The 16786-nt window shown below is 42.8% G+C and overlaps 1 protein-coding gene across 18 annotated transcripts in view; it reads left to right on the top strand.

Moving 5' to 3' along the window:
• The window catches only part of LOC127004435 (prolyl endopeptidase FAP-like), a 117824-nt gene that overhangs the window by 84775 nt on the left and 16263 nt on the right, over positions 1–16786 (top strand). For all 18 annotated transcript variants that reach the window (XM_050872137.1, XM_050872134.1, XM_050872135.1 and 15 more), the window contains 7 exons: positions 5266–5464; positions 6829–6923; positions 9702–9776; positions 10275–10327; positions 12812–13023; positions 13520–13671; positions 14423–14526. In XM_050872137.1, coding sequence (XP_050728094.1) covers positions 5266–5464; positions 6829–6923; positions 9702–9776; positions 10275–10327; positions 12812–13023; positions 13520–13671; positions 14423–14526 — 890 coding nt within the window. The remainder of the gene's footprint in view (positions 1–5265; positions 5465–6828; positions 6924–9701; positions 9777–10274; positions 10328–12811; positions 13024–13519; positions 13672–14422; positions 14527–16786) is intronic.

Consider the following 16786-nt stretch of genomic DNA (forward strand, 5'->3'; position numbering starts at 1 on the left):
GACGGTAGATTAACCATTCTTCTGTAACACGAACCTAGAAAAACAAGCATTAGAATCTAAATTGTCTCCTTCTCGGCCTTTGCATATAGTTGATGTGAGGGGCGGGAGCGTCTGAAAAAAAAAAGAACGAAGTCTAAAAATTAGTATACGTGAGAAGCTAGACAAAAAAAAAGACGATACCTACATACACGCACTTCTGTAACCTACGTGTGTGTGACCCAGACGTACGTAGTGATTCATAAGCTTCAAATTCTACCCTTGTATGTATTTGTGGTTTATGGAACTATATTAAGGATCACGAGTCTGGGCGACGGACTGAATGAACTAATAGAAAGTGCTCATCGCTACGTTTGGTTTAATTAAGGTGATCATGTGTGTGTGTGTGTGTGTGTGTGTGTGTGTGTGTGTGTGTGTGTGTGTGTGTGTGTGTGTGTGCGGGGTGGCGTGAGAGCAGTGGCCAGCGGGTGGTGCTCCTGCTGATACACACACACCTAACCAGCGCTGAGAGATTCCCTGCTATAAACAGACCAACACCACGCGGCCACCTCAGCGCAGGGACCACAATTAGCCCGCGGCACCCACCCACCCACCGCTCCCCGGCACACACACACACACACACACTCACACTCACACATACACATACACATACACACACACACACTCACACTCACGCACACACACACACACACACACACACACACACACACACACACAAAGTGGACATATAGAACGGAAGATGGAGAAATATTAAAAGTTCAAGAAGAGAGAGATCTGGGGGTGACAAAGCAAGATAATCAACAGTTTGAGAGTCATGTAAATAGGATATTCGGGGATACGTATAGAATGGTAAGAAATATAGGAATAGCATTCCACTACAGGGATAAAGATATGATGAAAATGATGATTACCACTATGATTAGACAAAAGTTGGAATATGCGGAAACTGTGTGGTCTCAACATTGGAAAAAACACGTGAAAAAAACTAGAAGTATTACAAAGGATGGCAACGAAGATGGTTCCAGAACTGGAGGGATTGTCATATGAAGAAAGGTTAAAGGAAATGGACCTGCCAACATTGGAACAAAGAAGAGAAAGGGGAGACCTAATACTAATTTACAAATTGTGTAATAAAATGGAAGAAGTAGATAATGAGGAGTTGCTACTAAGAGAAGTAAGAAACACCGGCAACACACGAGGACACAGTGAAAAATTGAGACAGGGAAGATGCTTGAGAGACAAAAAAATATAGGTTCCCGCAAAAAAAAACATAGAGGTTTGGAATAGACTAAGTGAGGAAGTAGTTTCGGCGAAGAGTGTGCACAACTTTAAGGGAAAACTGGACAAGTAAAGATATGGAGACGGGACCACACGAGCGTAAGCCCAGGCCTTGTAAAATTACAACTAGGTAAATAAAATTAGGTAAACACACACACACACACACACACACACACACACACACACACACACACACACACACACACACACACACACACACACACACACACACACACACACACACACACACACACACACACACACACACACACACACACACACACACACACACACACACACACACACACACACACACACACACACACACACCTGTCCGGACCAAAGTGTGCTCAAGGGAAAAAGCAAACGTATTTCAGCACTCAGGTGATGGAGGGACGTGTGTGTGTGTGTGTGTGTGTGTGTGTGTGTGTGTGTGTGTGTGTGTGTGTAGAGAGAGAGAGAGAGAGAGAGAGAGAGAGAGAGAGAGAGAGAGAGAGAGAGAGAGAGAGAGAGAGAGAGAGAGAGAGAGAGAGAGAGAGAGAGAGAGAGAGAGAGAGAGAGAGAGAGAGAGAATGAAAGTAAAAAAGAAAAACTCTAATGCACGAACAAGACATGAAGTTTGCTCAAGAGAAAAAAGAAAAAGAACCCGAGTTTGCGCAAGAAAAAAAGTGCAAAAAAAAAAAAAAAGGTTTGCATATTCAAGGAAAAGAAAATACCTTCAAACCTTGGCCCCAAAAAGTGAAGAGGAAGCGACAGGTGTGGCGTGGCGTAGAGCACACACACACACACACACACACACACACACACACACACACACACACACACACACACACACACACACACACACACACACACACACACACACACACACACCTGCCATTAATTAAAGAAGAGCCCGCTACCTGCCCGCCGCCCGCACCCAACGCCTTCATTATCCGCGCCTTAAGATGGTCATTATGTTAATTATAAACCTAATCAGTATCGTGCCCGGGGCTGGATCGTTAGCCATGTCCACCTCCACCGTAATCGCCGGCATTAGCGAGGGAAAAGCATGCTAATGACTTGATTATTCCCGAACTTAAACGCGCCCGAACCCGCCCCCAACCCGCCTCTCCCCGTCCCCCCATCTTGGGTCCCTTGCGGGGCGGTCTCTCCTTCACCGCGCCCCAGCCCCCACCGACCGTCCTCAAGAAACCGGAGCCGATAAAGCCCCGACCTAAGTCTGAGTGTTAATGCCGCGCGACGGAGGCCTCGGAGCCCCAACTCGTGATACAAACACGGTAAACACGACGAGGAGAGTTGGTCTTTTAAATGTGGAAGAGGAATGCGACAGGGAAGACTTAACGTAAAAGAAGCAGCAAGAAATGAACATCTAAGTTATTCTAAGGTCAATATATACACACGAACGATAATCAGAAAGTAAGCTTAAAAGAAAAGTGTGGCAAGGTAGACTTTTAAACGTTCAACATATAACTTAAAACATTCGAAATACACCGATAAATGAGTATCTGAGGTTAATAATACGAACAAACGATAATCATTACTTCCAAGGAAATGGACTATGAGTAAAATAGCTTAAAAGAAAAGTGCGACAAGATAGACTTTTAAACGTTCAACATATGACTTAAAACGTTCGAAATACACCGGTAAATGAGTATCTGAGGTTAATAATACAAACAAACGATAATTATTACTTCCAAGGAAATGGAATATGAGTAAAATAGCTTAAAAGAAAAGTGCGACAAGAAAGACTTAAAATTTAACGTTTACGACATGAGTTACCGTTTGAGATACACCGGAAAATGGTCCTCTGAGTTTAGTATACGCACACGATAAACACGAACGGTCAAGACGGTGGACTCTGATAAACATAGGAAGTCATAAACGAGAAGGCGAGGACGGCGTAAACAGTGTCAAGGTCGCCGGCGGATGATAAACACACAGGATATTGGAGGCCGTGGCAATGGACTGCCTCAAGCGAGAAAACCTTGAGGCCAGAGCGATGGACTACCTCAAGAGGGAAAACCTTGACTCCCACGAACTATAAAACCTTGACGCCAATGAACGACGAGGAAACTTTGGATAAAATAAAGTGTGTGTGTGTTAACCATGGCTTTGAGGGGGTTGAGTTACGCTTTTCTGCTGCTCTGCTGTTGCTGCTGCTGCTCTTGCTACTGTTACTCTTACTTTTTACTTCTGTTTTCCTCTGCTGTAACACACTAATATTGCCGCGTTGGAGTGATGGACACTACACCTTTACTGTTATGGTGTTCCTGGTGGTGATAGTGGCGTAGCTAGAGCCGGTGAGGTTTTAGAATTTATTAACTCCACAACGCAGAGGATGACGATGATGAGGGTGAAAATAATAATAATGATGATAATAACAATGATAATAATAATGATAACATAAGAATGGACATGAGCCAACTACTCACGTATCTCTTGGCGTGACACCTTCCTCCTACTGTGGTTCCCTTCCCTCGGCCATGTCGCCCCGGGGCTGAAACAACAGAATAATACAAAAACCTCTCCATGACACATTACGCCCAACACTTTACGAGTCTGAAACACGTAATAGACAATGTCCGTCTCACATAACACACACACACACACACACACACACACACACACACACACACACCTCCCCCACACATACATACACATCAATCATTTGTTTAAGCAGCTCGTTGGTGTTTAATCTCCTATCAGGTGACCAGCAGACCGACAAACACCTATAATGACCTGGGTCCGTCACGCACGCACCGTTGTCATTATTTACAGTTTCCCTCTCGTTCGGCAGCACCAAAACATCTACACGTGGTGGTGGCGTGCGCGGCGCCTCTTGCCTCGCCCTGCACGCCACGCTCTCGGTTCCGTGCTTGGTCCTCCTGAAGGCACGCACGCCAACGGGCTATTCACTCACGAGAAACATGCCCCACGAGTATCTTTTTTTTGTCTTAAGTAATCGATATGGTTTTACGAATATGCTCATGCTCAGTTGTCTTTTTGATAACTAAGAACACGGAGGAATTGTAGAACTTAACTGTTATTTATTATATTACAAATGATAAACTATTTTCCATCATACCACCAGTTCTTATCTCCAAGGTCAATAGAGATTAGTTTCTATTTTTCCCCTCCACTGACAACCGAACTCAGTATTGTCGGACGTGTTCGTTCATTCACTTTTAAAACCTTTGCCTTGGACCGATGGCATGCTCCAAGCGACTCTCTTTGTTCCCTTGACCTCTGTGTTAGACGCAATAATTTTTCTGCGAATCCTTTTTGCGTTCCTTTGTCTCTATAGTCATAGTGGATACGACGGAAAAGTTAGAGTCCATTAATTTTCCTTTATTTCGATGAAACCATATAATGAATAAAAAAGTGTATTATTTTTCCCTTTTCCTTTAAACACTATAACAATGCAAAGAGTTTTCTGTCTTCGCTTCTGAAAATCAATACGGATGGGCATTCCTTCCTCGGTTCATTTCTTCCTTTCCTGCACTCAAACAACCGATGATGAGCGGAGTATGGCCCTTCCCACCCTCTTATACATGGAGAACAATGACGGACGCAGGATGCACTTCCTTCTCTCTTTTTTCCCTTGTACTCGTAAAATCGCTTCTGAAAATCAATACGAATGGGCATTTCTCGCTCTCTTTCTTACATTACTGCACTCGAATATACAATAATGAAAGGAATATAACATTTTCCTCCCATTCTTGTTCATTAAAATCAATGGCAGACGTAGTGTGCATTATCTTCCCTCTATATTGCCTTATACTTTTAACCACGCTTTTTATTTACTGCACTCGAATAAAAGATAAAAAAAAGCATGACATTTTACCCATTCTCGTACACGAAAAACAATGGCGACCGTAGTATGCATTTTCCTCCCTCTCTATTCCCTTGCACTCTGAACCTCTCCCTCTCTCGCTGTGTCCACTCCACTGACCACCCCTTGCTGGAGATCTTTCTGTTCCCCGCCAGGAAGCCGAGGGTCCCAAGAGAAACTGGGCTGGCATCTTCATCTCGCTGGGCATCATCTCCTTCGTGCTCATCATGGTCACGGTCGCCACCTTCATCGTTGGAGAGCCGACGCCACCTTTCTACGGCCGCCGCCTCGTCATCACCGACCTCCAGAACCCCGACCTCATGGCCTCGGCGATGGGCACGCAGTGGGTCGCCGGTAAGGGGGAAAATATGATGCTAATGTTCGCTCCTATTACGACTACTACTACTACTACTACTACAACTACTACTATCACTACTACTACTACTACTACTACTACTGTTGCTGCGACTACGGCTGCTATTTCTTTTACCACAGATATTATACTGGCAGATTGAACGACAGACAGACAAAGACAAAGACACAGACGCATTTCTCTCTCTCTCTCTCTCTCTCTCTCTCTCTCTCTCTCTCTCTCTCTCTCTCTCTCTCTCTCTCTCTCTCTCTCTCTCTCTCTCTCGCAAAAACAAACCGTCTTCAAAATTAATACCACCATGTTTTAATAAGCTATCAAAGTCAACTGTTAGACTCGTCATCCTTTTCATTATCTCTCTCTCTCTCTCTCTCTCTCTCTCTCTCTCTCTCTCTCTCTCTCTCTCTCTCTCTCTCTCTCTCTCTCTCTCTCTCTCTCTCTCTCTCTCTCTCTCTCTCTCTCTCTCTCTGACTCACACACGTCACATCCTAATTACGTGTATCAGTTACGAGTGCAAGAAGTGGCAGGCAAGAATAGTTTTGGCAGCGCGCGCTCCGGGGAAGTTGAAAAGTCTACGGTACGGGCTGGCCAGGTTTCATTAGCTCCCACCGCCCGAATGGTTATTTTTCTTCCTCTGACTTCACTGACTGACTAATGAATATACTGACTGACTGGCTTGCTTACTCACTCACTGACACATTCATTCACTCATTCGCTCAGTCACTCACACATTCATTCACTCAGTCACTCATGTACTCACTCACGCACTCACATTCACTCAGCTACTTATTCACTTGCTCACAAACTCACTCACTCACTCAGTAACATAGGAAAACGCACAAACTAAAGCACACACACATACGTACACAAAAGCACACACACAAACACATTCACATGCAAACATACACACACATACAAATATACAAAAAAAACTCTCTCTCTCTCTCTCTCTCTCTCTCTCTCTCTCTCTCTCTCTCTCTCTCTCTCTCTCTCTCTCTCTCTCTCTCTCTCTCTCTCTCTCTCTCTCTCTCTCTCTCTCTCTCTCTCTCTCTCTCTCTCTCTCTCTCTCTCTCTCTCTCTCTCTGGCATGAGCACTTTAACTGGAGGTCAGGGAGGACATGCCGCAGAGCCTTCACTGGTTAACACAGAACATAGATAGAAAGATAGATAGATAGATGGACAGATAGACAGATATAGAATGTCAGATAAGCAGATAAATAAATATTGTTGTGACTCTTACTATCATCACTTTTACTATTATTATTGGCAGGCTTTCAAGCTTGACACATCATTCCCTCTGCCTCACACCTATTTCACACCTGCGTCACACCTGTCTCCCTCCCTACAGACAACCAGCTGGCGTACCTGTCGGAGGGTCAAGGCATACGCATCCTCAACCTTCGATCGAGACTCAACACCACGCTCGTCACCAACATAGCGCTGGTGAGTGGTGGTGGTGGTGGTGGTGATGGTGGTGGAGGGTTTGGCAGAGGCGGTGGTGGGGATGATCGTGGTTTTGGTGTTGATAATCGTAGTGGTGATAAAAGGTGTTTGGGATGATGACGGTGGTTATGATGCTAAGGGTTGTGGCGATAGTTAAAGTGATGGTGGTGGTGGTGAGTTATAGTGATGATGAAGGTGGTATGTACTGGTGATTGTAAAATTGGTGGTGATGATGGTAACTGTGGTGGTGGTGGTGATAGTGGTGATGATTGTTGTGGTAGTTAAGGTGATAGTTGTGGTAAGAGCGATAGTGGTGATTGTGATGGTGGTGGTGGTGACTGTGATGGTGGTGGTGGTGGTGATAGTGATGGTGGTGACGATGGTGGTAGTGACGGTCGTCGTGTTTCATTGCCTTCTATTCAATTACTAGAAAAAAAAACTAATCTGGTTAAGTTCCTCGGAAAGAATATAGGAAAAGGTTATTCTGTTGGCAAGAGAATAAACGTGGATGGTTAATCGGAGTGGATGGAGAAGAAAAGTGGAAAGTTACAATTCTCCGCGGCCAAATACAAGGTTAATTTACTTTCGGGAAGATAATATTGTAACGTTAGGCCGGTGCGGAGAAAAATGCTCGGAGGGAGGGGGAGGAGAGGGAAGGTTTACATTATGCGTCGTGGCTGTGTTGTCGGGGTGGAAAGAGAATCTATTGGACAGTCAGGGAAGCCTAGAAGACGAGGAAAGTGGTGCTAGAATGTCTGGAAAGGAAACGAAGGGTGCAAGATGACAATGAAAAGGTAAGATGCAAAAGGAAATGAAGGGTGGAAGGAGGATGATAAAAAACGGATATGCCTCGAAAGGAAATAGATGGGGCAACGAATATGAAAAAAAGAATGATAGGCTTCGAAAGGAAAGGAAAGGTGCAAGGTGACAAAGAAATGGTAGACCAGGAAAGGAAATGAAAAGTGGAAGGAAGATGTAAAAGGATATGCATCGAAAGGAAATAGATGGTGCAAGGAGATGACAAAGAAATGGTAGGATGCTATTGGAAATGTGTGGGGAAATGATGATAACGGGGTGGTGTGCTTTGAAAGGAAATAAAGGATGCAGGGAATATGCGAAAGAAGTGATATGCCCCGGAAGGAAATAGATGGGACGTGAAGGAAGACAAAAGAATGATAGGCCGCGAAAGGATATGAAAGGAAGGTGACAAGGAATGATAGACAATGAAAGGAGAGAAATGAGGCAAGGAGATAACAAGGGAATGCTGTCTTGAAGTGGATATAAGTGGCGCAGGGAAATTGATGAACGAAGCAGCGAAAGGAAGTGAATGAGACAAGGAGATGACAAAGAAATGCTATGTTAGGATGGATAAGAGGTGCAGGAAAGTGACTAAAGTGTGATATGCTTCAAAAGGAAATGAATGGGACAAGGAGATGAGACAAGTATTATGTTGGGATGGATGTCAATGGTGCAGGGAAGTGACAGAGGAGTGACAGGATGCTACATCAAATTAATGATGCAAAGGAAACGACAAAAGAAAGATAGACTGGGATGGCAATGAATAAAGGGCGTGTAAAAATAACGAAGAAACAATAGGCTTGATATGGACATTTTTTTACTGGTTATTGGCTATATACAACATATTAAAGTTTCCCTGTTGGTTAATGTCTGGGGCAAATGGGTAAGAAATAAAAGCATTTGGAGTAAAAGTATGTAGAATTCAAGAAATTGGAAATAAAGAAGCAGTCGTTGTTTTTTGAGTTGGTAATAACTTCCATTTCTTAGTGAAGGAGAGCTTAGAATTCGGTTGTGAGTGTGGTCCATTTGCTTAAAGGGTAAATATAGGAGCAGTCTTTGTTTTTTGAGCTGGTAATAACTTCCATTTCTTAGTGAAGGAGAGCTTAGAATTCGGTTGTGAGTGTAGTCCATTTGCTTAAAGGGTAAATATAGGAGCAGTCTTTGTTTTTTGAGCGGGTAATAACTGCCATTTCTAAGTGAAGGACAGCTTAGCATTTGGTTGTGAGTGTAGTCCATTTGTTGAAAGGTTAAATATAGAAGCAGTCTTTTTTTTGAGCGGGTAATAACTGTCATTTCTAAGTGAAGGAGAGCTTAGCATTTGGTTGTGAGTGTAGTCCATTTGCTGAAAGGTTAAATATAGAAGCAGTCTTTGTTTTTGAGCTGGTAATAACTGCCATTTCTTAGTAAGGGACTGCTTGGAATTCGGTTGTGCGTGTGAGTCATTTGCTTGGCTCAATATTTTTCTATCTTATTATTTCATATAGCGATGTTCAGCTTAATCCCAAACCTGATGGTGGTGATGATGATAAGGATGAAGTTTCTAATGATGATAGATAGTAATGATAATGGTGGTAATTCCTTAGTTCAAATACAATTTTTATATTTCTTTTCTTTTGTTTTCTCCGGACTGTTCCCATGATATCAATTCCAACAGTTTCAGTCGGCCACACCCCGTGCCCTATAAACTTATATGAACCTCATCTACAGGCCCATACTATTACATCCAGCATACTTTTTTTTTCCTAGTAATAGTGTTGATTTGTTATGATTTTTTTTTAATATCTTTTAATGTCTAGTACAGTTGTTTCTGGCATTACTTATCTTACACATGCTATACTATGATATTACCTACGTATTCTCTCTCTCTCTCTCTCTCTCTCTCTCTCTCTCTCTCTCTCTCTCTCTCTCTCTCTCTCTCTCTCTCTCTCTCTCTCTCTCTCTCTCTCTCTCTCTCTCTCTCACTCTCTCTCACGTCTGCAGCACCAGACGGGCGCCGAGGAGTTCATGGTGTCGCCCGACCTTCGCTACGTGTTACTGGTGCATGATGTCATCAAGGTGAGTGTGTGTGTGTGTGTGTGTGTGTGTGTGTGTGTGTGTGTGTGTGTGTGTGTGTGTGTGTGTGTGTGTGTGTGTGTGTGTGTGTGTGTATGTATGTATGTATGTATGTATGTATGTATGAATATATATGTATGTATGAATATGTATGTATGTAGGGATGTATGCATATGTATGTAAGTATGTATATATGTATGTATGAATGTAAGCATGTGCGTATGTATGCGAATGTATGTATGCGCATGTATAAAAGTATGTATGTATGTATGTATGTTTATTATATTATTCAGATATGTTAATAAACGCTTCCCATACAACAAATTAGCTGCCACAACTCCCTTCATTATCAACAACTATTTTTTTCAAATATACTAACGTAATTACACCTGTTCATCACGGTACCTTGCCTGATAATACGATGACAAAACACGTCTGTAATTTCTTTCGTGTTCCTTGTTTTTATCTTATATGACTTGTGACCATGACCTCGCTCGGCAGGGTCGGCTGTACACGCGGACGGCGGAATACAGCATCTATGACGTCACCACAGAGTAAGTACATAGGAGAGGTCAAGATTACCCCTGCGCGCTGACTTGACCAACGACTTGCTAAGGTCAGGTCAGGTCACCCTTCCTTTGGCTTTACCAGGGTGGGATGGGTAAACAGTATTAAGGTATAGCTTGAATTAGTTAGGCTAGGTTTGGTTAGGTTAGTATAGTTAGGTTCTGTTATAGAGATTCCAAGATCCTTTTCTTTACTTACTGCAGAAAGTTGTTGGCCATTTATTACGTACTAAACGCGAAGATAACATTGTTTGGTTTGTCTTGATTTGGTTAAGTTGGGTTGTTAGATTAGAGTAGGTTACAGTTAGGTTAGTCAGGTCAAGCTGAGGTAGAATGGGACTGAGAATGGGTTTGGTTAGTTAGAGTGTTTTTTTTTATATACAGCAAAGGAGACAGTTCAAGGGCGTAAAAAAGAAAAGAAAACAATTTTAAAGAAAAAAGCCCGCTACTTTGCTCCTGAATAGAGTACAGAGGAGTGGCCAAAAAGAGAGGTCAATTTCGGGAGGAGAGGTGTCCTGTTTGATTAGATTAGGTTACTATTACGTTAGTCTAGGTCAAACTAGGTTAATTTGGGTTAGATTTGGTTAGATTAAGTTAGGACTTGCCTAGTTTATGTTGGTTAGGTTGGGAAAGGAGACATCAGATTAGTATATATAGGTTACAAGATAAGATATATAGATAGATATGTAAGGAAAATGAGAAAATATTACAAGATAAGATATATAGACAGATATGTAAGGAAAATGGGAAAATATTAATGTAAAGAAATGTTAAAACATTGGAGAGTATATCAGTCATTCCTGGGTTGCTAAAAGACAGAAAAATACAAACTTGCGGTAACACGAACACCAAGTTGACAGTTCCTTTAATTTGCAGGTAAAGGTAAAGTGAGTTTCAGCCCCACCCTCACTCACGCACACACTTACTCACGCACTAACTCCCTCTCCCGCCCACCTGGTCGTTTTTATCCTTCCCTTCCTCCTTCCCTCACCTTCACCCACTCAGGCCAGAAAAATCCACCCACGAACCATCCAAATTAAGCATCTCCACCTTCATATAATTTCGTGATGCTAAGTTTACCTGTCTGTCTGTCTCTCTGTGTCTGTATGCGTCTCTATACTTCCCTGTGTGTTCTGTCTTTGTGTGTGTCTGTCTTTATTTATACTTCCCCGTCTGTTTCTTTATTTGTGTCTGTCTGAATATCTTCGCGTCTTTTTACCTCTCTCTCTGTCTGTATGTCTTTATCTATATCTCCTTGCTGTTCGCCTCTCTGTCTCTCCGTTGGTGTTTATCTGTCTCTATCTCCTCGTCTGTTCACCTCTCCCTCTCTCTGTCTGTCTGTCTATAGCCATGCCTTCCCTACTGTTCTTTTTGTCTCTCTGTCTGTCTCTATTTCTATTCCTTTCCCCGTCTGTTCTGTTTGTCAGTCTCCGTTTTCTTATCTACGACTTTCTCTCCCTCCTTCATTGCATTATGGGTTATCGAACTGTCATCTCCCTTATAAACTCACCCCCTAACTACTTTTCTCCCTCTCATACTACGTCTGATACATCTTTCTTCCCTAAGTTTATTCCACACACCTCTCGCACCTCTCCGTCTCTACCTTTCCCGGCAGTATGTTTCTCCCTGTTTTTCTTTATCTTTCTTTATCTTTACTTTATCTTCTGTGAACCATACGATCCTTCACCCGCTTACTACTATTATTACCACCAACCCAAGCTGAGGTGGTGGTAGGTATACGCAGAAGAATCATAATGCAAAAATTACCTCTATGTACTATACGGACTTTAGATTTCTGATTATATTTCTCTATCTATTGCTCTATCCATATATCTGTGGGCCTTTTACTTCCTTCAGTCCTTCTATCAGCCACTACACTGCGAAAAGATTGTGAACAGAATACCTTGATCCTACCGTTACACCTTAATAGGAAACACAGGGTAACAAAATGTCTCTCCTTTCCTAACCATTTATCAGTCTATTTGTATAACTCTTACTGCCCTCTGTCCTTCCATCAGCCACTATAGCCGACTCGAGCTGTTGTTTTAAGCCTAGTAAGTAAAAGACATGGTACCAACGTTCAGCTTTATAGGAGAGACAGGGTAAGGGTATGTTTCCTCATCTCTCTCTCTCTCTCTCTCTCCCGCCTGAGTGGGAGAGACAGGATTGGAGTATATTTTTTCAACCCTGTGTTTCTCTACCTATCTGCCTCCCTGTGACCGCTCTGTCTCTAGTATGTAAGAAAAAAATCATACTAGCGCTAAAACTTTAAGGGTGAGACAGGGTGAGAGTAAATTTCATCCCTGTTTCTCTATTTATCTGCCTCCATGTGACCGCTCTCTGTCCCTAGTATGTAAGAAAAAAAAATCATACTAGCGCTAAAATTTTAAAGGTGAGACAGGGTGAGAGTAAATTTCATCCCTGTTTCTCTACTTATCTGCCTCTTCTAACTGTTCTCCGTCCCCCCGCCAGCCACTATTACCCCCTCAAGCTGTGGCGGCACGACGTGGGGCAGCCGCGGTACCAGCACGCCGCCTGGGTGGGGGACACGGGCGCCAAGCTGGTGGTGGTGCACGAGGCCAACCTGTACCTACTGCCTGCGCCCAACCACAACCCCGTCACGCTCACCACCGACGCCACGCCCGACCTCCTCTACAACGGCGTGCCCGACATCCTTTACGAGGGTAGGTAGGGGGGGATGGGGTGAACGGGGGGATGTTTGGGGTGGGGGTAGGGGGAGGGTCGGGGGAGTGTGTGTGTGTGTGTGTGTGTGTGTGTGTGTGTGTGTGTGTGTGTGTACTCTAGTTGGGTTAAATATGGGTAGTAAAAGTAAAATATCTGAGACACACGTGTGCTCTCTGGCAGACATGTAGAAACAGACACACACACACACACACACACAGACACACACAAAAGAGCGCTAATAGCAATAGAGAGGAAAAATAAAGGTGGTGGTGTTAGTAGTAGTAGTAGTAATAGTAGTAGGAGTGGTAGTATTAGTAGTAGTAGTAGTTGTAGTAGTATGAAGTTAAAAAAAAACACAATGTACCTAAAATAATGTATAGTAGACAACAGCATGCGAACACCACGACAAATTAGACCAGGAAGCGAGGCACCTTAGCACAGCCACAGGTACAGCAAACCCGTAAAGCCATACCTGCACCGGGCGTGTCGTTGCAGAGATCCTGGGCCGGAACAACGCCGTGTGGCCGAGTCCTGGGGGGCAGTACCTGGCGGCGGCGTCCTTCAACGAGTCCGGGGTGCGGGAGCTGCCCGTACTGGTCTACTCCGAGAACGTGTACCCGACCGTCCACACGCTGCGGTACCCGACCGTGAGTGTCCTGGGGGGGTGGGGGGGAGGGGGAGGCGTGTGGGTGTTGGTGTTGGTGGTGGTGGGGTGGTAATGGTGATATAAGTGGTGGTAGTGGTTGGAGTAGTAGTGCCACAGTAATAGTAGTAGTAGTAGTAGTAGTAGCAGCAGAAGTAGTAGTAGCAGTAGTAGTAGTAGTAGTTGTAGAAGCAGCAGTATTAGTAGCAGTAATATATATATATATATATATATATATATATATATATATATATATATATATATATATATATATATATATATATATATATATGTATGTGTGTGTGTGTGTGTGTGGATACACACAAACACATTCGATATATATCCAAGTAAATAGATTAAGCAGCGCGTGATAATTATGCTCCCTCTTGAGCACTCAGGAACCAAGAGAAACACGAGCTGGCCACGCGCTTTGGGGTATTACGTATTCAGGTAATTCAGATGTGATACACGAAGGCGGTTGCTCGTGTGTCTCTTGCTTCCTGAGTGGTCACCAGCATATATATATATATATATATATATATATATATATATATATATATATATATATATATATATATATATATATATATATATATATATATATATATATATATATATATATATATATATATATATATATATATATATATATATATATATATATATATATATATATATATATATATATATATATATATATATATATATATATATATATCATATCATATATTTTTCCCTCCTGCCACCTCCCCCAGGTGAACACGCCCATCCCCGAGGTGTGGGTGTGGGTGTACGACCTCACCAGCAACAAGATCCCGCGGCCCAGAACGCGGCTCGTCCCGCCCGAGCCCATCACAGAGTAAGTCAAGCTCTCCAGGGTTTAACAAGATCTTAAGTAATTGTATGTTTAGTTTTTTATAGCCAATTTATGGAGTTCTTAACCGAAACTCAGTGTGAAATGCTAAGTACGTAGGGTCTGCTCTCTTTGGATTGAAAATCTTCTTGAAAAATTGAGGCTGCGTCAGCTACTGTCTCAGGTGGCGTCACAAAAGTGTTATTTGTAAGACGCAAATCACAGCAATGCTGCACTAAAAACGTCATCGTATTGACAGGGGGCGATACAATAAAGTAACATCTGATCAAATAAATCAAAGAAAGATAATCAATTTTGCTCAGGAAGTCTTGTAAATATCTAAGTATGGTATTTGTTGAAGATTGTCTTTAGCTTTATCGAACCTAAAATCCCCATGTTGGAGTTCAGAGCAGAAAAGTGGAGTACAAAAATAAAAGATCTGTGAAAGCATGCGTTATGCGGTGTGTCTCAGATATTCACTACGATCACGTCCATCTCAAATTCTCCCAGCCATTACCCGAAGAGCAAAACTACTGAACATTCTTGGCGTTATTATCAAGAATATTTTCTCTCCCAAATAACTACACGTCCTCCAGTGGAGCGTGCCGAGCAGGTGTGGCCACTCCATCATGTCGAGGCGCCGCAGTATTAGAAGCCGATAAGCGCCTGGCCAAGAGGATGACCCTGGCCCTGGGCTTCATAAATCTTCCGAGGAGGCAGGAAAGGGTGAACCTCTTCCCTTCGATGACCGAGGAGAAGCTTGAGAGAAAACCGTTTAGAATATTTTATACTCACGAAAACGTCAAAAGAAAACAGATCACTCGGAACAACGCGAAAATATTGAGAAAAACGATTGCAACTGCATGTAATATTTATGTTTATCCTGGACCTCGAACTACAAACACCAAACATGTACAAACGCAGTAAAGGACCAAATGAATAACAAAGAAATGCCCAGCTCATGTTTCGAATAAGTCTGTCTTCGGCTATTTCAGTAAGGTAACGCGGGTTATACAATAAAGACAATAAACTGATCTATCATCTGATTATACTGAACATCCGCTGAGGCGCTGAATCACAGTCCAAGTAGTGGTATGTTTGGATCTATTTCTAGGGTATAGGAGTAATATTCAGTTTGCAGCATTTATTGTGTGTGGTGTGTATTTTTAATCCTCATCATAGTGCCGCATCGATGGTAAAAGAAATTTCATTGGTCGTACTGAGCCTAAATTTCTGGAGATGATGATGATGATGATGATGATGATGATGATAAGGGGAAGGAGAGGGACGAGGAAGGAGGAGGACGAGGGGGTGTGCACTGTGGATGGGAGGGAGAGAAAAGGAAGAGTGGAGAGAAAAAATACTTGAGCACAGTCTTAAGTTGTGTATGTTATTACTACAATTACTACTACTACTACTACTACTACTACTACTACAACTACTATTACTGCTTCTACTGCTACTACTACTATTACTACTACTATTACTGCTTCTACTGCTGCTGCTACTACTACTCCTACTACTACTACTACACACACACACACACACACACACACACACACACACACACACATCGCCACCACCACTCTCTCTCTCTCTCTCTCTCTCTCTCTCTCTCTCTCTCTCTCTCTCTCTCTCTCTCTCTCTCTCTCTCTCTCTCTCTCTCTCTCGTAATTTGAGGATTGGAACAAGGTAAAAAGTGTGTGTGTGTGTGTGTGTGTGTGTGTGTGTGTGTGTGTGTGTGTGTGTGTGCGTGTGCGTGTGCGTGTGTGTGTGTGTGTGTGTGTGTGTGTGTGTGTTTTGCTGTTCCTCGTTTTCATTCCTGCTCATCGTCAGGAACAAAGAAGCAAACAAACAAACACCCACAAGGAAGAAAGGAAGACAGGAGGGAAGGAAGGAAGGAAGGAAGGAAGGAGAGGATAAAGGAATGGTCGTAAAGGTACACACGAAAACGCACACACTTTAAAGTTTACATGTGTAGGTTTACCTGTGCTTGCGTGCGTGTGTTTGTGAATGTTTTATCCTCTTGTTGGGAATGGTAGTACTCTCTCTCTCTCTCTCTCTCTCTCTCTCTCTCTCTCTCTCTCTCTCTCTCTCTCTCTCTCTCTCTCTCTCTCTCTCTCTCTCTCTCTCTCTTTCAATATGTTCTTTCACGTCTATATTATTATTTTGATCTATCCATCTTTTTTTTTGTTCGAGCTTCGTTTTCTTTTTATCAATCTATCTATCTATTTACCTATCTTTTTACCTGTCTGATAATCTACCT

This window comes from Eriocheir sinensis, chromosome 28 (genome assembly GCF_024679095.1).
Source record: "Eriocheir sinensis breed Jianghai 21 chromosome 28, ASM2467909v1, whole genome shotgun sequence".
In the NCBI taxonomy this organism is placed as follows: domain Eukaryota; kingdom Metazoa; phylum Arthropoda; class Malacostraca; order Decapoda; family Varunidae; genus Eriocheir; species Eriocheir sinensis.